At 42.3% G+C, this 24110-nt stretch overlaps 1 protein-coding gene across 4 annotated transcripts in view; it reads left to right on the top strand.

Annotated features, from left to right (window-relative positions):
- mid2 (midline 2) overlaps positions 1–23850 on the top strand; it is a 181180-nt gene extending 157330 nt beyond the window's left edge. For all 4 annotated transcript variants that reach the window (XM_080416093.1, XM_080416094.1, XM_080416091.1 and 1 more), the window contains 3 exons: positions 4569–4730; positions 19467–19674; positions 19884–23850. In XM_080416093.1, coding sequence (XP_080272219.1) covers positions 4569–4730; positions 19467–19674; positions 19884–20298 — 785 coding nt within the window. In that variant the 3' untranslated portion in view covers positions 20299–23850. The remainder of the gene's footprint in view (positions 1–4568; positions 4731–19466; positions 19675–19883) is intronic.
- Positions 23851–24110: the final 260 nt, after the last annotated feature.

Below are 24110 nucleotides of genomic sequence, written 5' to 3'. Positions count from 1 at the left end.
AAGTGTAAATAATGGACCCATAAGGATGCATAAAAGGTAAAATTTTCAGTTTCAGAGTTAAATTAACTCTTGACCGTGTTGATAGGTGCATAAAGAGCTATATAATACAAATATGAATTCAAGCTATTATTATTATTATTATTATTATTATTATTATCATTATATCGATGTAGGTAGGTTGATTGTATGATTACTGCCAAAAATACTCAGATGCTAGGCATGTCCCAGCATGCTCTCTGATTAGATGTGACAGATGGTTAAGACTTCTGTCGATGTTGCTGATGGCATTCATGCATTATACTGTATCATCACTGCAGACAGAGAGACTTGTCATTATCTGTCAGCATTTGTTTTACATTGGTGATGGCTGGAGGGATGAACTGAGAGAGACCATAAACTGTAGGGATGAGAGAGATGGAGTGATTTAATTAAAAAGGCTGATACAATGATCTTTAGAGAAATGCAGTACATCCATCTCACATAGATCGGTCTCTCTCACTCTCTCACTGTCTAAACTCCATTGCTGTGGCTGTGTGTGGGACTAAATTGCTGATCACTATGTTTACGTAACCCCATTCATCAAATACCCAGCCCCCTTAATAGTTTCATCAATAGCTGCATCAATAACACAGCACTAGCTGGTAATGGTGTCCTTGTTGACCCTTAGGTGCATCATACTGCAGTTACTTTTCCATTAGCATTCAAATCGATCCAAGGGTTACTTTACAGACCAATATACACTGTAAGTTGACTTTCCACCTGTGGAGAAAACAAACTTGGCACATAAATAGCTAAAGGCTAAAATAGCTCCCAGAATCAAACATAAAAGAGATAAAATTGTAGACATATTGATTGTTACTTTAGTTCCCTTTTAGCAAATATGTACTTGAAAAAGAGCTTGGGGAAGAGTTGTGAGGTGAATGAGGGAGGAGTTCAACATCAGAGACTTTGCAACATGAATACAGATATTTGGCGTGAATGTAATAATATGTATTGATATTGATATTTGTCATGGCAGATAAATAAGACTTTGGAGCAGGCCCCATTGCAGGAGGAGAATCAGATCGAATCCTGTCAGATCAGGTCCTGACTCCTGTCTGATGGAAGGCACGGGGCTCTGGAGCTGAGATGATTGAGTTGATAGGTGCTGTAAGGAATGTTGGGAACGACAGCGTGCTCAGTCTCTCGGTTGAACTGTCATTTAAAACTGAGATTTAAATCAGGTGAGTGGGGAGGAGTTGTTATCAGGTGAGATTGAAATCAGGTGAGATTGGTGTCAGGTGAATGGGGGAGGAGTTGTTATCAGGTGTGGTCTTATACCTCCTGAATATACGTTGTTCCGACACAATTTACAGCACCTACTGTATGCCTGCTGAACCCATCTGTTATTCAGTCAGACACTTTAATCAAGATAAAATCGTTTATGACATTGCATTGTATTTGGCGGTTTGGCTCTGCTCCTGAGATGCTACAGAACAATCTGTGCAAGCATGACAGACTCTGAGATGACAAACCCCCCTTCAAGTTATTACATGGACTTGACAATAGACACAAAGAACAGTTCATAGGGCAGAACTTAAGATACACAGATATTAAAGAACATTATACTGGAGACTGGATAGGTCGACGGAGTTTGGTCACTGACAAGATGCAGTAGCTCTGAGAATATAGCATGAAAGAGTGAGTATTAGTCTGCTTAAAAAGACTATTGAAACAATAAGGATTGTGCACGTGATTTGAGGGCGAATGAGCGTGGGATGAGCGCTTTGACTTCCGTGCCTGCCTGAACTACCGCGATGATCCATTCCAGTCTTTCATGTGGATTCAGAAGCCCTGGCCTGTGGTGAGGAGATGATTATCACAGATGAACAGATTACACCGTGGGTGTTACTACCTGATAAGATATGTCTTTCTCTCTCTCGCCAGTAATGCTCTTTTATGTGGCATAATTCACGTGATCTGTTCAATGCAAGACACTGTTGCATTCTGTGCAGACAGCAACTCGAACCACAGCATATCAAGGCATAAGAAGGCACTTAGGGAACCTAGGTGTGTTTGACAACTTCTTCCACGGAATCGATGTAAATACATGTTTATCTGTACAGTGTCTACTGTACAGATAACACCCCCAGGCATGCAGGTGCGCGTGCACACACGCACACTGTATTGCCTCATCGAAGTTTGATGTTGTTCAGTTCCCATGGTGCCTTGTGTTTCTCTTCCCCTTTGATCTGTCTGAATTCAAAGTGTTATCAGTTGTGTGTGTACAGTACTGTACGTACGTGCACACGCACACACGCGTACACAGATACACTGACCTGCCTCCTCTCTCCTTATCTGTCTCTTTCGCTCTCTTGGTCTTCCATCTCTCTCTGTCTTTCCTCACTGAGTCGTCTCTTCTCTCCAACACACTTATTCACTCTCTCATCCTACTCTCTCCACCTTGAAGTTGCGCTGTAAGCTAAAACACAAGGGCCAGTGTCAGAAAGTCTCTTCTTTTCTTTTTAAACCATCAAGCAGTGACGGCATACTGCTGTGTACCGGCCTAATTTGATCCATCAAAAAGGGAGAGAGACAGAGAGAGGCATTGTGGGGATCAAAAGTGTTTAGAATGGAATGCAAAGGGACCTGCTTTCACACCTCGTCCTTTGTGTGTCTCTCTTAGAAAAGGAACATAGCAACCTCCTTACCTTGTGCAAGATGTTACTAAAGGCACTGGTGAGAGGATTATATTTCTGTAGTGCTGAGGGAAAGTTGTCACGCTGGCAATTTTCTACTCTATTTCTCTCCATCTTTTTTCTTGTTTTAAGAAAAACAACAACAGGGTTTTGAAGTCACTGTCAACACCGTAGGCATAATGGTAGCACCAGGCTGAAATGGAACGCAGATGAATCACTTCTACTCACAAATGCATTGCATATGAGATGGATCTTGTAACTACAAGGTGCAAAGGTCCTCTCTCTCTTTCTTTAACATCTCTCTGAAAGATGGAAATCTTTTCATCGAGGTCAGCACATGTGTGTACCCCATCCCCCCACCCTTCATTCATACTTTAAAACGCCTCACTTTTAAAGGCCTTATTTGCGTCCTGTTAAGTATTTATATTTATAAGCAGACTCTATGCCATTACTTATGTATGCTATTGCCATCTCACTCAATAATTCACGACACGTCCTTGCCAAAAGGGACAAGCCATGGCCCTGAGAGAGCTTTTCTCTTTTACTTTAGTTTTTCCAAGCGCAATGACAATTCTGCAGGGAGGAGAGCCAAAGAAGTGGAGAGAAACACCATTATACGTTCAGCCATAACACCTGCTATTGCCAAACAAGATACTTGCTTTGCCACAAACATAAAAGCCTGTTTTATCAGACAAATTCTTTCTTTCCGTTTATGAGGGTTGTCAGTCAAACGTGTGTAGAGCAGGGCATGATGCCAGGGGTTAGGGATACAATTTCCTTTTTAGTATTTAATGTAGCACAAATGCCAATATGTGTGGGTTTACCAATCATCTACAGGCTAGATAGGTTGAGGTCAGAACATTATTGGAAAAAAAGACAAATAGATTGGGTGGAATTGGGTTTGAAAATCCTGGCCAAAACAAACCATCATCCTTGCGCAAAGGTTAATATTTACATTAATCTTTGTATACTAAAAGCAGATACAAAACCAGTAGGTCTATCTCAATTCAGATTATTTCATTCTCAGCCATGTATCAAAGCCAAATGAATAGCACTGTCTCTCCGACTTTAGTGGTACATTTTTGTCGTAGGAATCTAAACAAATCCTATTCTAGGCCAGCGTTGGCCGCATATCCACTTCCCAGATTTGGCCGCATATCCACTTCCCAGATTTGAGCATCCCTAGATGAGGGCATTGATTTTTACTTAATTCTTCACTACTGAACGAAAGAATGAAAAAAAAAAGAATCATTCTTCCAGGTGATTACAGAGAGCAAATTGCAGTGCACACATCACACACAGATCACTTTCTTACACGTTCACTTCTCTCTATTTTTACTCAAGGTAGTAGCAGTCACTTTGGATTAAAGCTCCCATCAAACAGCATGACCTTAATACTACCCGCATGTTTCCATACAGTGGCTATATTTGTACAGTGTCAATGCATATCATGCACTTTTGGCCCCAGGCCCTCGATTCAGACACTCCCATGGGATGCTGTGTAAATGCTGTGCTCTTTAAAGGCTGTAGACTTGGCTTAGCAAGCGCACCATTCTGCCCCAGGCACACGTCATGATAAGGAGAGGTAATGGGATGGATCCCTACATACATAGGCTACTGTTTTGTTTGCACACTAAGCCTCACATTATTTTGCTTCTCGTGTTCGTCATGAGTTGTCCGTCCTGATTTTGATATGCGGGGTGAGGAGGGGGTCAGATCAGATGAGGAATGGGTTCTGCTCTTTCCAGGGTAAAATAACATCAGCGAATCACAACTTCCCCAAAATCATCCATCCAAACATAATGTTTGCCTTGCTATGTGCCAGCACGTCCTGTTTATTCCCCAGCTCTGTGTGTGTGTGTGTGTGTGTGTGCCTGTGTCTCCACCCAGGTTTGTACAACTCGGCGGACAGCTGGATGATCGTGCCTAACATCAAACAGAACCACTACACAGTGCACGGCCTGCAGAGTGGTACCCGCTACATCTTCTTTGTCAAGGCCATCAACCAGGCAGGAAGCCGCAACAGTGAGCCAGCTCGACTCAAAACAAACAGTGAGTTTTCATGTTTCATGTCACACGCGCTTCATGTCGACATGTTCCTCATCTCCGCCGGGCCGGAATGGCCAGGAGGCGGAGATAATTTGTTTTGCTGTGTCTGTAAACAACTGATCTCCAACACCACACTCCCAGTAGGCCAAATAAGAACTTCCACCGAAATCGGACAATAAACGGGCAAAAGAAGCGACACAGCACTAAAATGTCTTTAATTTGATCATGTTCACGTGTCTTTGTGGATTTAGAGAAAGCAGACAAGTATGTAAGAGTGGTGCAGGATATTTATGAGGGCAGTGTGACAGTGGTGAGGTAATGCATTTGGAGTGAAATATGGGTTCAAGGTGGATGTGTGGTTACATCAAGGATCCGCTCTGAGCCCTTTCTTGTTTGCATTGGTGATGGACAGGTTGACGGACGAGATCAGGCAGGAGTCTCTGTGGACTGCGATGTTCTCGGATGACATTGTGATAGCAGGTATTGAGGGAACAGGTTGAAGAGAGTCTGGAAAGGTGGAGGTATGCGCTGGAGAGAATAGTAATGAAAGTCAGCCGGAGTAAGACAGAATACATGTCCGTAAAGGAGAGAGAGGACAGAGGTGAAGATGCAAGGAGTAGAGGTGGTGAACGTGGATGAGTTTAAATACTTGGGGTCACTAGGGAGTACAGAAGAGAGGTGAAGAGAGTGCATGTATCGTGGAATGGATGGAGATGAAAATGTCAGGAGGGGTTTGTGACCGAAGAGTACCAGCAAGAGTGAAAGGGATGGTTTATATGTGAGACCAGACAGATTGTAGGGTTTGTGGAATGTGGAAAGACAGGAGCATAGCTGGAGGTGGCAAAGTTAAAGATGCTAAGATTTTCGGTGGGAATGATGATGAGGATGGATAGGGTTAGGAATTAGTATATTAGAGGGACAACCGAGGTTGGGCGGTTTGGAGACAAAGTAAGAGAGGCAAGGTTGAGTTGGTTTGGTTTGGACATGTGTGGAGGGGTGATGATGGATACATTGGAAGAAGGATGTTGAAGATGGAGCTACCAGGCAAGAGGAGAAGAGTAAGGCCAAAGAGCAGGTTTATGGATGTGATGAGAGAGGGCAGGCAGATGGCAGTTGTGGCAGAGGAAATTGCACGACAGAAAGAGAAGGAAATGGATGATCCGCTGTGGCGAGTGGCGACCCCTAACATAAACAGCCAAAAGAAGAAGTAAGGTGGTGCTTTTTACACACAAGTACCTTACTGAAGGACACCCCAACAGAGATGGAATGAGACTCCATAAACATGTTGCACTCAATCTAAAATGCATTTTATCTTAGTGGTTTTCACTTCAGCCTTTCAACTGACTTAATTCATTCTACCACAGCTTCAGTCCCCTGCTTCAATCCCGTCTGACTTTACCTATAGTATCCCCTTTTCCTCCTCACCTTTCTGTTTCCAAGTAAGACACTCTGGCTTCCACAGGGATCCAGACTTCACCCCTCCGTTGTTACAGCCATTCCCAAAGGATCAAGGTTTGATCTCTACACAGAATTTGCTGGCCTACCCCCCAGGCCTCAGATCAAGGCTAGCTGATTTCTCTGGTCCTTACCGTTAAAGCTCGCTCTCTCCCTCTATTTTTCTCACACATTTGAAGAGATAAGGTAGCTTGGTTTAAACACAGTGGGGCTTTCTTGTGGGCCTTTATCTTTATCTTTGCTCTGCACAGACACCAAGTCGCGTCCAGTAATAGGTGACATTACACCCTCTGTTCACTTATCTTTTTTCCTGTCTGCTTGTCTCGCCATACGGCTCCTCACATGACTCAGATGCTCCCTGTCTTGCTTTCTCTCAGATCTCTCCGTTTCCTTTTGTGTGGTGATATCCTGACTCATCGTGTCCCTCTCCCTTTCTTTCTCTCCTCACCTCACCTCTCTTTTATCTGAGTGTGACCATACGGGACAGGGGTCTGGTTAAATGAAATGCATACCCTTTTCTGCTCCTGTTCTCTTACGCCGAAATTATACTTCATCGTTCGACTGTGACACTTGCCGAAAATAACAGATTTGCAACTGAAAGCCAATTAGCGCCATGGTCGTATGACAAAGTATAAACTCCAGTCCGATGACCTTATGTTAATTTGTTCTTTTATGCTTTCAGTGTCATCACCATCTCTTATCGTTTCCACTTAATTTCTCTCTTCTTCTCTCTCATACCATTTCCCTTTTCTCTCCTCAATTCCTTCCCTCTTTATTTTCTTTCCTGCACCATCATCACCCTAGCTTTATCGTTCTCTCATGCTGTCTCTTTCTATTAGCCCATTGCCAGTTTTATCTCTGTACCCAGTGGTCCAGCTCATAGGCTTGTTGTTTTCACCTGCGCTCATGCATACACATGGCTAGTGTGGGTGATGCATCTCTCTCTCTCTCTCTCTAACTCTCTCTCTCTCTCTTTCTCTCTTTCCATCTCTCATAATGGATAGATAGTACTCCTTCCATACTTTACTCACTGGATTTTCTATTCAGATGGAAGTGCTTCAGTCAGACATTCTCTGGCAGACAAGACACAGAGTAGGGAGTTGCTGGGATATTGAAAATGGGTCACAACTAAACTGATCAAAAAACATCTCACTTTTATAGGCTTATTAGACGGCCCCCTCAAGAGCCCGCCGCCACACGAGCTCCAGCATCCAAGCTTTTTAGCACAGTGCCCAAAGTTCTTACCCAGCAGTTGACGTGACTCTTTCTCTCTAGTAGATTGGAGGTTTTAGCTGTCACAATTGTTTTTGTGGGATGACAGGCTCCCAGGGCGTTTAGCCTAAGCTCATCATATTTCTAGCGTGGGCTTGCAACGCACAGAATACTGTGACAAGTAGCACAGATTCCCGGAAACTCATCCATCACACGTGTGTGGGGCTGTTCAAAAGAGGTACTTTGTCAAAGTACATCCGAATGATACACGTGAAACAACTTGAATGCAGCTAATTATGCTGGAATGGCAGCATAATACCAAGCAGAGTGGTGACTTGCGTGCCATTTGGCAAACGTGTTTATCTGAAGCAAAGTGCTGCTGCTGAAGCTGATGACATTTTTAGCATGCCGGTATTCTGTAGTAAAGAACAGTTTGATAACATTCCCCTTTGTTCTAATGAAATAGGTAATAAGTGAGCATAGAAGTCTTTTTTTAATCCTTTGAACGTTATTAGAATTGTTTTGATCCTCTTTTGAATTTTTTGGAAAATGTCAGCTACTGTAATGACATGATGACAATCGAGACGAATGTGCAAATACAACAGTAGAGTATTCCGTGAGAATAGAGAGGATAGAGGTAGAGTGAGAGCAAAGGGAGAGAGTTAAATAGAACAAATAAAGATCTATACATACCGAATACAGATACATTACAGTATGATATTTAGAACGTTGGCATATGTAGGTGTGTATGTACAGGTTATTTTGAAACATTAGAATCATATGCAGGTGGGGGTAGCAGCAGGTGCAGTGTTTCTTAAGGTGGCATTTCAAAGACCATTTTACAGAAAGGTAAAACAAAACGACATATTTGGTTAAAAACCACCTCAGAGGCAGGTGGTAAAGCTGCCTTTTATGAAGGGTTCTTAACACAAATAAAGCTTATTATTTTCATTTGGCAATGCCACATGCCTGGTAGATCATACTCTCCAGACCAGTGTCATGTGCTGTCCTCTCTCTGCTCCTCCCTCTCTCCTCTTCTTTTCCGTTACCCTTGGATCTGGCATATCATCTCTCTCCCCCTCTAGCTCTCTCTGCCCCCCCTCCCATTCTCATTTCATACCATCTGTCTATTCTTCCCAGAGGTAAAACTGTCACTTCATGCTGCCATGACAGTCATGCAGAGTAAGTGTGGCAGGCCTCTTCTCGCCTTACATGCTTACTATAATCCCATACACACTTACACAGACTTTGAGAGTGTGTTCCTCACGTATAGGCAGCATTTGGGGACAACTGGTTGGACATGAAATCAGTTGATTGGAGTTGGCATGTCAGATTGAAGACAAACTTGTTGGGTTAGAGATTTTACAGAAGCTTCAAGAGGTCAGAATGAATGTTGGGATTAGGGTGAGGGATAAGGATATACATCATGGAATGAATGTACAGTAAGTCAACGCAATGTCACCCGAACGTTTTCAAAGTCGTGTGTGTGTGTGTGTGTAGGGGGGGCGGGTAGCCTGACAAGATTGGGTACTGTATGTACGATTCTGGGAGAAAGAAAATGTTGATACCACCATGTAAAAAAATAAATAAGCTGTGACTGGCCATTGTGTGGTGTTACACCAAAAGTTCTTTCTTCAAACCACCTACCGAATGTCATAATCAGCGCCAAGAGCCCCTTCGGAGCGATCCGCAGTTCATTTAAGAAAATCACAGAGGTGGTCTTATAGACTTCAATGTTAAAGGGACACTTCGCCGATTTTGAGAAAACCGCTCCCCATAGCGTCAAATGACGTTTTCCGCAGGTTCTCACCTTATGTCCGCACTACATGACTGCAAGTGACTACAGCTGTAGTTCAAATCCAAACCAACCCACATGGCTCAAAGGACCGGCCCCTGAGGGTGTCTCCCTAACATTTCGTACACCCTTCTTTCCCCACTCGGCCACTCCCATTAGCTGCGGCCAGCGGGCAACCCCCCTTGCAGAGTGAGGCATTACTTTACCTGAGTTATCTTCTGATAGTTGTACTTGAATGTTGACGTGAAATAATAATCCTGTGTAGTGTTTCATAAGCGCAAGCGTGATTTTTTTTTTTTTTTAAATACAGCGTGGAGTGGCAGCGCTGGTAAACAAACACCGTCGCGAAAGGCTAGGATCATAATACCAAGGATTTGACAGTGATGTCACTACTATGCGACACGGAAGTAGAACTGCATAAAGATACCAAGGATTTGTCAGTGATATGACATCACTAACGAATCCTTGGACATATATGTAACTAGATGAACGTGTGCGAGGTACACGTTCTTCAGCCAGTGTTGCCAGATATTGTGAGAGAAATAAGCAACCAGGTCTATGAAAACAAGCCCAAAAGAAGATAACTAGGCCAAGAGCACTTTACCTAGACATGGGATATTATATATTTGAAAATTGCCGATCTACAAGCTCACAACGCTTCGCGACCCATTGTGAGCTTGTAGATCTGCTATTTACAAAAAAATCTTGAGGGGGAAAAAGTGCAAAATGTGGAATATTTTTGACACATATTTCTTAGGGGCTCCCTGGCACAAATTATAATTTCAGATGGGGGTCTGTGGAAAAATACATGAACATGTTTGAGAACTGGTTTAAACAACAATCAAAACATTTGGAAACAAGCCCAAATATCAACTACATTTTAGAAAGAAGCCGCTTATAATAAGCAGACATGGCAACACTGGCATGCTGTTTGGATGTTGTTGTTGGAGATCACACCCACATGCAACCTCCCCTGCCACAAGGAGGTGCAGTGCACCAAAGCATTATGGTCATTGTAGTAATGCAGCAGTCCAGTCAAACCCTAGTCAAACACACAGATTTCATAATTTTTCTGGCCATAGGGTGCAAATTTTAAATTGTGCTACTGTTATCTACTACAAATACTATTACCATTGAGTGATTGCAGTTTCTTCCAGGGGTGAAATGCTCCTTTAAGGGCATCCCCCCTCAACCCCATATATATATATATATATATATATATATATATATATATATATATATATATATATATATATATATATATATATATATATATATATATATATATATATATATATATATATATATGCGCCTATACTATTTAAAGACTTATGTAAAATGAAAATCATGTTGTGAAGTCCAAGGTTGACTTCAGGTCCCATTAAGACCTAGACCACCTCTTTGCACCCAGCACATCTCAAGATGATGTATTCCACAGTTGCAATAGCAAAGTCACGCCATGCCAAGAGCTCCAAGTCTCACTGGATGCTATATCTCTCTTTGCAGTAATACAGACATGTGAAACGTCGCCCAGGTTCTTCAAACACACATGAATTAAACATGTTGCTGTGGAGAGAGTGCTCCATCCTGTAATATGTGTGCATGCATGTGTGAGTGCATGCATGTAAATGGTCTGCATTTCTATAGCGACTTTATCCATAGCGCTTTAACCACTTAAACCCTAGTGTCCCTATTCTGAGCATGTCATAATAGGTGAAAATTCAGCAAAAAGAGATTTGGTGTAGGGGAGAAAATGAGGGGACAAAGAATAGACCTCTTGGGGACCCTAGTCAACGAAGTATAAAGGGTTTGTACGGTCAAATTGTGGATTACATTCACACACACACCAATGGTGGAGGCAACCATACAAGAGACACCACCCACATCGGAAGCAGGTCAGTGTCTTGCTCAATTGGCACTTCGTCGTGAAGCCATGATGAGCCAGGGATTGAACCGGGAACCCTCTGGTTCCTAGGCAGGTGACCACTCTATACCTCCTGAGCCACAGCCACCCCATGTGTGGTGTGGATATGTGCATGTACTGTATTTGTACTTGTGTATGTGTGCGTGTGTGCGCGTGTGTGCGTGTGTGTGTGTGTGTGTGTGTGTGTGTGTGTGTGTGTGTGCATGTCAGAGAGACCTCTTTAGCTGCTGCCAGCAAAATGACCAGGTCCTCACATGACTGAATTCCAAAGAGGAGGGAAGAGGAGAAAAAAGAGAGGCAGAAGGGAAGAAAGGTGGAGGGTGACAGATTGAAAGTGAGAGAGGTGTGGCATGTAGGAAGTGGGGTTCAGGAGGAGAGGAGACATCAAATAGCTCTTTGCAGAGATGAGTGTCTGCAGCCCTTGTGGCCTGCGGTCCCCTGGCTTTACCACTGTAATGGTAAAAATGAGTTTGGAACCTACACAGTAAATCCTTAGTGTTAATTTAACTCTGAAAAGTGTTCAAATGTAACCAAGTGGACCTGTATGGGCCACACTGGGATTTTACTGTGTAGGCCTACTGTCAGTCACGATGCAGACAGATAGATGACATTACCTCTTCATCAGCCTGTGAACGAAGGAAGAAGCAGCGTGTAAAGCCAGCAGTAGTTTCATTAAAATGTGGATTTCTTGTAATGAAATGTATTACATACTGTTGTTAATTAGCACAACGTGTTACTGCTTAATACAAACCGAAGCATGCTTTTCATATTCACACAAATGTATGTAACAGCCTTTTTTTCTGGGCCACAAGATAAGAGCCATTATGTTTGATTTTAACCCATTAAGTCCTGAGGTTCCGATTCTACAAATGTCTTGAAAAAAACGTATGTTGCTATGTCAGTGGTTTTCAAACTTTTTCATGTCAAGGACCCCAAAATGTATATGTATTTGGCCGCGGACCCCCTTCTCAAAATATTTTGTTCCAGGGACCCCCAGAAGCAAAGATTTGCGTTACAAATGTTCGGTGTTCGGTTTAAAAATATATATATTCAAAGACTTTTTGAAAAAGAATTTTCTTGATTTTTCAAAAATAGCCAAAGTGTAAAAAAAAATGCTTATTAGCTCAAATCAAAAGATGACACAGATGCGTCCCAGGTCTTAATGGGTTAAAGCAGTGTGATGGACTGTACATTTGGTCGTACTGAAACATGAAATTGAATTAAGCAAGCAGGCTTTTGTCGTATTAGTCAGACGGCAGATAGAATGAGAAGCCACATTAGTTGAGGCAGCCTTTAGTGGAATGTTAACTGTTTGTGTTATCTAATTGCCTGTCTGGCAGCTGGCTTTGTAATGAATTCATATCAACTAAGAATAAAGACAGAAGAACAAAAGGAAATTTAAATGTCAATTTGGAACAGAAACGACTGATTTGAATTTAGACCATCTGTACTGTGATGCACTGTCATGTGATGCACTGATGACGATGATCTCCTATTGTGAAAATGCTTTGATGTATTAGTCATTTATCTATGCATGTGAAAGTAGTTTTGTGATAAAGCCGGTCTCCCATGTGTACACATTATAAATGTTCTTGATTTCCAGAACTAAAATGTCAACACTGGGACAGCCCCTTGACAGATATCAGGATGTCCTTCCATCATACAAGCCTCTTAAAATAAAGCAGTTAATACACATGAACATTTCACACACATAAAAAGTCCATGAAAAGGCGTAACGGTAACCTATTACCCTTCCTGTAATACAAAGCTTGTAAACATTCACATCTGTTCCCAGTTTGGAAAATATGAAAATCCCTGGGCGGTGTTAGACTGTGGCATCAGTCAGAATGGCCTATCAAGTCAAATTCAGGAATGATTCCATCCGTATGTACCTGGTGCTGTTTGTTTGTAGAGGCCAGGCTGTCAATCTTTGAAATGGTGTCAGTCTATGTGGAAAATAGAAGCTATTCTTGGGGAAGTGAAATTGGTCCTCCTCTATACAGCAACCGCATTTCCAGACAAACACTCGACTGTGGACACGATATGAGCCTATTTGGGGCATTTCTATGTGAATGAAAAATAACGGCTACTGACAGTGCGCCCACCTCTGTGTGTGTGTGTGTGTGTGTGTGTGTGTGTGTGTGTGTGTGTGTGTGTGTGTGTGTGTGTGTGTGTGTGTGTGTGTGTGTGTGTGTGTGTAGACTGGCAGTGTTGCATTCAGCAAGTCCAGGTGCATGAGCATGCATGTGAGTGTGCTGTACATAGAGATTACGTGTATTTGTACATATACAGAGTGTGTGTGCAGGCCCACTGTATAATACCGTTGGGGGCAGAAACCTTGTATGTCCATATTTCAACTTTTTATGTTTGGTCATAAATTAACAACCTACTTTGTCGTTTGACTGTCGTGCGCGTGGTGAGCTTGTACTGTAGATCTGCAATTCTTGCTATTTTTGAACAATTTTGAAAGTGAAAGCTGAAGTGTGTTTTTAAATATTTAACCAATTTAAAGTATTAAGAAGAGCTTGTGACTAAATAATAACTACATTGGATCCATTGGAACTTCCGCTCAACAGCGACAATACACAGTGCACATATGCACTGTGCCAGAAAATTCCGCCAGAACATATCACATGACAGGGCACCCGAGAGGCATGTCTCTCTACTTCCTGTTAAAGGACCTGTGATAATATTTACCCAGCATGCATCTCTGGTGACAGGCCTCAAGCTACCAACCCAGCCCCCAAAGTAAACAGAGGAGAGGAGAAGTGAAGGGGCTCCAAGGGGACGAATGACAAGGAAGGAGAAGAAGCGGAAAACAATGGGAGAAAAGATAAAGATGATAAACAGATGTGAAGGAAGAGAAAGAGAGAAAAAGAAAGAAAATAGAAAAATGTACAGGAGTAAAATACACCTTAAATCCTATACAAGTTGTTGACCGGGGTCCCCCAGGGGTGTATCCTTCCTTGGCCCCCTCATTTTCTACCTCTACACAAAATCTCTCTGCCTAAAATAGCCGATATGCAAGCCAATGTATTGCGACACATTGTGAGCTTGTAGATCTGCTATTTTTGCAAATGTTATTTAGTCTCAGAATAGGGATTCTAGGGTGGTGAAGGCTTTAAGAAAATCTTTAAGAATCTACCCATAACATCAAATTAGTAGGGCGTCATCTAATACACACATAGTAAGCAATCTTACTGACTGTGAAAATATTTATTTTGCACACTTTCTCAAACCTACTCTTGCCCCTCCTATGGGCTCTTCAGTCAGAACCAAACTCTAAAACCAAATGTGCACCACTGTACCGAGAGCACCGTTCTGAAATGATTGTGTTTTCAGGGTTTGAGCGTTATTCTCATGAGAGTCTAGGTGAAGACGGAAAAGTTAAGGACCAAATAATAAATGGAAAGAATTCAACAGAAAATCAGAGAATAGGAAAGAAATATGGTAGATTTTTGGAGATGGTAAGCAATACAAGGTAAGGGTCATAAACTCTTGGTGTCCTGAGCATATATGATACACACTTATCCATGTACAACAGTGCATTTCAAATGGTATGGAATAACTCCAGAGTGCAGTGAAGACATATAGAACCATTGTGGAGATACAAGACAGTTTTAGACAGCACCATGCATCTTTGATGTCACTTTTTCAACTGCAATAATTGTTCAGAAATTTTCCATCATTCTCCATCTCCCTCATTACTCTTCTCAATCTATCCTCGAGCACCCGAAAAGGAAGGTGCACCAGGAAGGAAGAAGCACAAGTGAAATTGGCTGAATTGAAAAATAAAGTCTATTACGCAGATACTATCCTCCCTCAAGACTTTCAACTTTTTAAGGACCCTGTGGAATAAAGTGGGATTGAAATCACGTTTTTCAAGTGGCCTCCAACATTCTTTTCCCCATATCTTCTTTGTTTGCATCTTCAGGGCCATGCCCAAAAGACAGACATGTCTTTGACTGACTGACTGATGAAGTTACCAGCGGTGGAAAGTGGAAGTACATTTGCTTAAGTACTGTAGGCCTACTGTTCTAAGTACAATTTTGAGTTACTTTTACTTTACTGGAGTATTTCCAATTTTCAATACTCCTCAGAGGCAATCCACTGCAAATATTTGAAAACTTTAGTTACTAGTTACTTTGTAGATTTGGATTATTATTACAAAACACACCAGCCGTAACCACTTCAGCCATATATAGATCGGCTATTTTTTATATATTTTGAACTTGTGAAATGGGACATTCTGCACAATGAGTACTTTTACTTTCGGTATTTTAAGTATATTTTGATGCCGATACTTTTACTCAAGTACATTTTTTATACGTACAGGACTTCTACTTGTAACAGAGTAGTAAAGTAAAGTAAAGTAAAGAAATTGACCTAACAACAGACTAGCCAATTACAGAGCATTGGTCCCTCCAGGCTATGAGGTTTAATTAGTCTATCCTCAGTTGACCAACAACTAAATAGATAATTGCAAATCAATCATCCCTCCAGGTTATGCTACGATGTGCGCAGAATACACGACACGTCTCTGGTGGGTTCTGGCTTGTGAACGTGCAAGTTGGTTGTCTGCCTGGGGGATATCCCATGCTAAAGCTATCTGTGCTTAACTGAAAAGGTCCTGTTTAATTAACGTTGTTTCCCACTTAAGACCTGAGGCCGATTCTACAAATCATCTCTGTCTGGGTGGAAACCTCCAATGTCCAAAAGTGTTAGGATTCAAATTCAAAAACGGCGTTTCGAGCTTGTGGATCTGCTACTTTTGATGCTTTTGTGACGCTGTAGTATGATCAAGTAGGGCGTTAATTTACGAAAAAAAGGTGAAAAACCTATGTTGCTATAGAGCTAAAATGTATAATGACACTGATGCTTTCCCGGTTTTAATGGGTTAATGCTATGGGTTGAGTCTTAACTCATTCCCTGCCAGACTTATATCTGGCTGTGTTTGCCCACTGCCAGCGATTTAGTGTTTTTTATAACTTAAAAAAAAATTCAATTTTTTTTTTTTTTCATTATGATCGCAAGTCCAATTGTTTCTAAACACACAGGCGAGTCGTGCACATTCTGATCGGGGCGGAGTCTCTCTCCTCCAGCCCAGTGTGAAAACCCCATGTTTCGCTATGTAAACGGAAAACTCACTTACTTTTTTCACCTCGCCACAGACCTCGCTAAATCCCTTATGATCGCGTGTTCAACTTTTTGTAGACACACAGGGTAGTTGTGTGAGTGGCCCAGAGAAGATCGGCGACATTCCATTTTGCAGTAGTAGCATTTTCAAAACAGCGTCGCTAAACAGCGATCAGCGAGGAGAAAAACAACAATCGAGAAAAGACCGTTTGAAGGCGGGACCTAAACAGGAAGCGGACGGGAACGAAAATCTCCGGATACGGATATTTCCATATCCGGGTGTGCTACAATGAAATGTGGCGAGAGATGAAGGAACGTGAGATCTTGTTTTAAAAAAATATTTTTCAAAATTACGTTTTTTACGTCCTAGGCAGGGAATGAGTTAATGGGTTAACCCAATACAGCCATGTCTTTGTCAACATCAACTCATACCAGGCTTGAGCAATCTTTTATTGTGCATGCGCACGGAGAACAGTCAAAAAGGAGACCGGTAAGGCCTGGACCGCTGACCTAGCGGTCCGAGCACCTAACACCTAGCACCTAGCCTGACAGCGTGTCACGGGTTCAAGTCCCGATCCCGAAGGCCTTTGTTGCGTGTCACTCCCCATCTCTCTCTCCCCGCTTCCTGTCTACCTACCGGTCTCTTTTTTTTTTTATGAGACCGGTGTTGTTCTCAGCAGTAGAACCAACCCTACTGAGGGAACAGCAGGGGGTTTTTGACACTTGTGATTCTCATTTTTTTCGCGCGTGTGTGTGTGTGTGTGTGTGTGTGTGTGTGTGTGTGTGTGTGTGTGTGTGTGTGTGTGTGTGTATGTGTCATCATAACATCTTCACTAACAACACCTTAGTAACACCCTTGTGCAGTATGGTCACACATTTGATTCATACATTGTGTACAGTACATACATACAGCCTTTTTTTTTTTTAAGTAAATGAATATTAAATAATTAAATGTTTTGTTATTTTAAAACAATACGTGTAAGTAAGTAGGTCGGAGTGGCTTATTGTCAGTATCAGGCCAACAAGGGAGTCGATCCCCTTTTCAATGCGCTAGATTCCTGGGAGATGGGTTGCTGAGGTGGAGTGCCACACTTACCGCCAGTTCCCAGTACTTACCGAAGAACTTAGTTACCTAAGCCTATGCTTAGTTGGTGGTGACCGGGATCGAACCCTGAACCTTGCGGTTCCAAAGGCGAGCGGTCTACTGATTGAGTTACTTGTTCCCCTGTGATAGAAATGTGCCATTTAAGCCAAACTTCCGACCTTTTAATTTTCATTACTCCAGAAACAGGGCCATTGCTGGCCATCTGGGTGCCCTAAGCATAATATTTTTGTTTGTGGTCTCCGTGTCACATCACGATGCGTTTCAGAATGTAGATAGGCTACTTTTGCCATTTGTCATACAGTACCTGCAAGTGATGCTTGAGCCTCATTCGCAATGTTTTATGTTTTCTCTTCTCTGCCCCCGATTGTTGTTGCCTCTTGGGGCTCAATTTTCCTCACTTCTTAATTTTCAAATGAATTGAATGAAATAAATTTCAAAACAAATGCTCAATGCTCACTCATTGCCAGACCGGGCGGGGAGGAGGGGCCGCTTCAGCTCTGAGCAGATCCACATGGGCACACAACTTGAGGACGCACGCACACGTGATTATTTAGGCGGAGAAAATATCAGTATAGGCTTATCTTATTGCTTATAATGGTCTAACGCTATGGTTCCTCATTGTAGTTGTGCTTACATTTAAATAAAATAATTCATTAATAAATCATTCAGTTATTATGATGATCGGCTTGGCTCATTTTAGTGCCCTCCGCACAGTGCGTGGTGCGCCTAGTGGTGGTACTGACCAGAAACCTACCTGGCTTCTCATGAAACCTTTCCACTTGGTCCATGTTATTGCTTTATGCCTATGCCTTTTAACAGAAGAGAAAACATTTTTTTGTGTCTGATATTTCGGATGAGTTTATGCTGTGTGTGTGTGTGTGTGCGTGTGTGTGTGTGTGTGTGTGTGTGTGTGTGTGTGTGTGTGTGTGTGTGTGTGTGTGTGTGTGTATGTGTGCGCATGCGTGTGTGTGTGTGTGTGTGTGCACGCGCGTGTGTGTGTGTTTGTCCTGCATCACGTGTTTCCTCTCCCCAATCTCGGGGCCCAGCCCCGGCTCTCAGGAGCCATCCCCTGGAAAGGCATGACAGAGCCCCAGTGTTTGGAAGTGGCTGTGCTGGCAGCGATAAGCAGTTCAAAGAAGAGAGCGCATTAATGTAATTGGCTGCCAGCAGCACATTGGCCCCGTCGTCTCATATCCACACGCAGTAACACACACTCACCATGCGGATTATGGGAAGAGGGCGAGAGAAAGAGGTTGGAGGGATACAGAGGATAAGAGAGTGAATGGGAAGAGGAGGGTGAAATAGGGAGACCAGGATGAATATTAGGGAGAGGGAGAGGGAGGAGGTGGGGTCCTCATTGTATCGTTCATTAAGCCGCAGGGGGCTCACAGAGGCTGGAGGTGTCACAGTTAAATGTCGGGACTGGAAGGTACACAGCTGACCTCCCAATAGCCTGCAGAGACACACACACAGGCACAAAACAATCTTTCCTCCACTTAACTCTTCTCTCTGTCGTTCACTTAGTTTCTCCCCTACTTATTTTTCCACCCATTACATCCAAATTGCAGGTGTCATATGAAATTGAATTGTTGCAAATGACAGTAATGCTTCTGCTGAATCGACCGACCACTGACGGAAGTGAAGGCAATTTCCCCTGACTAATTCCAAAGTCTCTCTGATGGGAGTTACAGAGGACAGGAGTATCGGGTGGCTTGCTCCCCTATAAGGGAATGTTTTTACCAAAGGCTTTCAGAAGGCTCTGACATTTTAGACGTCTATATTTCATTCATTCTATTTTGTCCTGGGTCTTCTCGTGCACACTTCTCAGCCCACTTGATACTTTTCTATCACTCTCTTATTGTTCCTCCTCTTCTTCCCCTTCTCTTTCTTTATTGCTCTCTTCCTTCCTTCTCTTCTTATACTTCTTGATTGCTTTTGTTATTCTTCATCTTTAAATCCTCCACTGCCTTAAGAAACAGCCATTACATATCTGAAAACAGACTTTCCTGATAAAATCTGGCTATGCATCTTTCCTGAATGAATGAATTAGCCTCCTGCCTCTTAATCTGTCTTGACAAACAACTCACTCCCTCCTCTGCTTTGCACACCCAGGCCAGCCCTTCAAGCTAGACCCTAAGACAGCCCACAAGAAGCTGCGTTTGTCCAACGATTGCCTGACCATGGAGAAGGACGAGAGCTCGCTGAAAAAGAGCCACACACCGGAGCGTTTCAGTGGCACAGGCTCCTACGGCGCAGCCGGAAACGTCTTCATCGACAGTGGCTGCCACTACTGGGAGGTTCTCCTAGGAGCGTCCACGTGGTGAGACACATATGCCACACACACACGCACACACATACATATGACTGTGTTATGAGTGCAGGGAAGACCTTTATTGAAATTCAGTTGCCAATGGCAATACAGGAGTAAGAAACACTGAGTAGATTGTGATTCAAATCCCTCTTATGTGAACTGCATACTGTGATTAGCCAATTAACTGCTTCCGTTTCTTTTTTTCTGATCACCTGCAGGTACGCCATCGGCGTGGCTTACAAATCCGCCCCCAAAAACGAGTGGAGCGGCAAGAACTCGTCCACATGGGTGTTCTCACGCTGCAATAACAACTTTGTGGTCCGCCACAACGGGAAGGAGATGCTGGTGGAGGCCAGCCTCCAGCTGAGGCGGCTGGGCGTCCTGCTGGACTACGACAACAACACACTGTCCTTCTATGATGCCATGAACTCGCAGCACCTCCACACCTTTGACATCTCCTTCCTGCTGCCTGTGGCACCCACTTTCATGATCTGGAACAAGTCGGTCATGATCCTGTCCGGACTGCCTGTTCCTGACTTTGTTGACACCAGCACTCTGGACCAGCAAGAGCAGCAGATGGGCCTATGCCGTCAAGAGTCCCCATATGTGTCCGGGATGAAGTCGTGCCACTGAGAAAAGCCTAGCTGATGGCCTCTTGCAATGGCCAATTAGACCCCTCCTGGGCCTGGAAGCCGGGAGACACTGTCAATGAGACTGAATTCTGCTATACCCTCCATTTTTAAGTGTGGACTTCTTTCTTTCTACCCTATGGATGAGGAAAGGTTTGGAGAGTCGTATACTGGTCCGGCAATTGTAAATCCAATACGCTAGCAGCCGCCCAATGCTCTGAAGATTCATCACTGAATGGCATACTGTTGGCAAGAGGGTTGAAAGATTATAGTCTCCAGTCAACCCCTGATTCATCAGATGGTCGTCGCTGAGGAAGAGGGGTTGGTTACTCAATTGGACAGGGCTGGACTTCCGGTCGGTCTTGATTAAATCTTCCTTTTTTATTTTTACTTTAGAAGGAAGAACAAAGAGAGTATGTCATTGTATTAACAAATCACAGTTTGCTGGTACAGCATATATACAGTGAGAATTTCTGATATCTCTCTTGCAAGAGGCCAAAGAGTAGGAGGTGGAGTGAGAGAGAAATCAATGTCAACGCAAGGGATACAGGTGCAACTGTATAGTATTCCACTCTGAGTGATTGGAGCACTGCTTAAAATGTTAGCTAACCATGTTGTGTGATGCTTTTATGCAATTTGAAGCATGCACATGCTGAGAATTTGCTGTTAGCTATAGTAGTGCCTTCCAGTAGCCTACTTTACTTTCTTGACCAGAGGTTCCCATCTTGCTAATGCTACCCAGTGTCAGCTGTGGACCTATATTTGGTGCCAAAGAGTGTACAGCTGCGCTCCTGTTCTCACTGTGCATGTGCCATACCTTCAACAGCTATAACTGGTCCTAACTAAATTGTCTGTATTCATAATTTCCTCCCAGATTCGACCCAGCTGTATTGTGGTTTCCTTTTGGCTTAAAGGTTGCCCGTTGTTGACCGTCTGATGTTCAGGGAGTGTTTTGTTGTTTCTGAATATTAACAAAATAATAGGAGGTTGACTCACACAGATGTGACTACTCGTCTTGTATCATAAGATGTTTATTGAACCGTACAGGAAAAAGTGTTGATTAATTTATGATAGAAATTACATGGTTTGCTTTTATCGTTGAACGCAATGTATTCATGATGCACTTTTTAGATTGACACTATCTACCCTCTATGAGTGTTTAAAAAAAGAAATGGGGCTGAATTTTGGCAGGGCTGAAAAGGGGAGGTAAGGGAGAAGTAGCTCCCCCTGGTGTCGGCGTTCATTCCTGAGAAAGTCCATAGTCATTCTCTTAAACAAATAACAAAATGGTCTTGATAAATTTAATGCACGTAATTTAACAGAACAGACATTTTGCCAAACTACTATTACAAAACTGCAATCTATAAACTATATAATAATTTTAAGTTACTATAACTTAATTGTGTTTTTGGCAGCCAACAAATACAATAAATAAAGGAAAATTGCTTGTGTATGGAAAATGATTTCCCATTATGTATGATTTGATGCATACGGCAATATGATCTCAGATACCCTTTGGCCAAATGAAGCCTTTTCTCACTGTTTTGAACGCAAGTACCAGTGGCAGCATGGTTGCTTTCCTTCCCCATAGATTTTTTATATAGCATATAGCGGATATAACTTGTATAGAAAAGGGATACGATTATGACATTTATGCCATTTTTATCACAATGAAATGATGATAAACGAATGCATAAAAAAAGTTCACTCTATTCAGGGAAGGAGGGGGTCAACGCTTTAGCCGTCAGTCTTGATATCATGGCATGATTACGTGTTTTCCTCCGGGATTTGCTAAAAACACACACGTACCAACATACAAACACACACACACACACGTACATACTGTAAACATGTTTAGTTCGGTTTGACTTTGACGTGGTAATGCATGATACATTGTAGGATCCCACGCTAGGAAATATGTGAAATCTAAGCATCTTGTTAATGTTCATCACCAGGTCATGTTTGCCATCAGTCACTGACACACTTGTACACACTCACACACTTGATCTTGGAACACTTGTTGCACATTCCACTGCTAGTCAACCAACACTTAGAACCCAGCCCAATCAGTGGTTCTCAAACGTTTTAATTTCACGGAACCGAGTTTGGTAAGCATTCAGACCATCCACGGACCATTTTAACTCCGAGTGTACAAATGGAACCAAATGGACCCGAAAGTGTCCATTTGGTTCCATTTGTAGACTCTCTGAGTCACAATAATTTAGCTGTGGGACCCCTTCAAGGACCCCCGGTGGTCCCCGGGCCCCACTTTGAAAACCACTGCTCTAAATTAACATTTGATAGCCTTTGTGTGAGGTATGATATCTCTCCGGTTTGATATTCAGGTAGCTGGTTAGTGTCAGACAATCAAACGTGCACTGCTGTATATGCAGGTAGGCTATAGTAAGGATAAGGATCCATCCATGTGATACCTGAGGTTCTATTAAATTTTTGCTTATTTTTTTTTACATGCAGCCTGGTTGGATTCCATGTGTATGTGTACAAGCCAGAGAACACGTTCATACTACTGATGACCCATGGCCATCTTCACTCTCTATCAGTGGGTAACTGTATTGTATGTATTGTTTCAATGCTGAATGTTCTGTCATATTTCTACTTTGCAGCTTATGATCAGCAAGTCTCTGCCAATAAGGACTCAAATTATTTACTTACTACTGTAGTTACATGTTCATGATGATTGATACGTCACCTTAATTGAGTCAGGTCCATCCCATAAAGTTAGCTTTCATGGGAAATACAGTGACATTTTTGTAATACCTGTTAACTTGCTTACAAAACAAAACATAAAGCCACATGGTAACTTTTTCCTTCCGTTTTCACGTTCATTTACGATACTTCATCGCTGTTCACCTTTGTCAGTCTTGACCATTCAAGTGATAGATTGACTGAAAAGCTCAGAAGGAATTGTTGTTATGTGGTGATTGATTTGTGATCTGGACAGACAAAGTGGAACTCATTTATACAAGTGTTGGCCAGGTCACTGCATGTCTATGTGACCTCACTCCTGGTTCATTTTTCCTTATTTCCTGTGGGGTTGGGTTTTCTTCTGATTTTGGATTGATCATTGATTCATATTTGCAAATAATATCCCATCAAAATTGAACATTCAGACTTGCTCATTGCCATACATGTCAGGTAGTTTGCAGTGCTTTTCTTTTTCAAAACAGTAAAATATATACAGTGGATGATTTTCAGTTGCTACACACCGATTGTAGTGCAGTGAAATACCTTAGAAAATGCAATAGATTCTCCTCTTCACTTTTCCGTTTGTGTTCATTGGGAAATTATTTTTTACAACTCAAGAGAAATGCGCTCCTCTCCTTTTGGTATTTGAACCTTCACGAACAGCACAAAATGAGCAACGTGTTGCAGTCACATAAGGATTTCTGTTTCCATAGATATATTAAAGATACTTTTAGCCAGAAAGGAATGTAAATCATAGGGGGAAATATATATTATATAAAATTGTATAATTACAAAAAAATATATGAACCAATGTTATTTATGTGAATTTAAGTCCAATTAAAAGTCTGATCCCAAATGTGTTTTAAATGTGGTTCTTCATCTATGTCTGCAAAGTTGTCCACCAGAGGGTGCTGAAAATACCAAAACAAACTTAAAACACAAAACACACTACCCAGTACCACATGCCAAATTGAACTATGCACAACACACACCTAAGGTTTATTGGCCAAGTACATATGCACATACAGTACCTGTAATTTGTCCTATATGCATGTAACCCAGTGGCAATTATTGAACAGTGCCCAATAAGCAGTTGAGGTCTTGTTCAAG

Source organism: Gymnoscopelus braueri (genome assembly GCF_963280865.1).
Source record: "Gymnoscopelus braueri genome assembly, chromosome: 20".
Classification (NCBI taxonomy): domain Eukaryota; kingdom Metazoa; phylum Chordata; class Actinopteri; order Myctophiformes; family Myctophidae; genus Gymnoscopelus; species Gymnoscopelus braueri.
The sequence above is the reverse complement of the archived record's forward strand: the minus strand, read 5'-3'. Positions and strand labels throughout refer to the sequence as shown.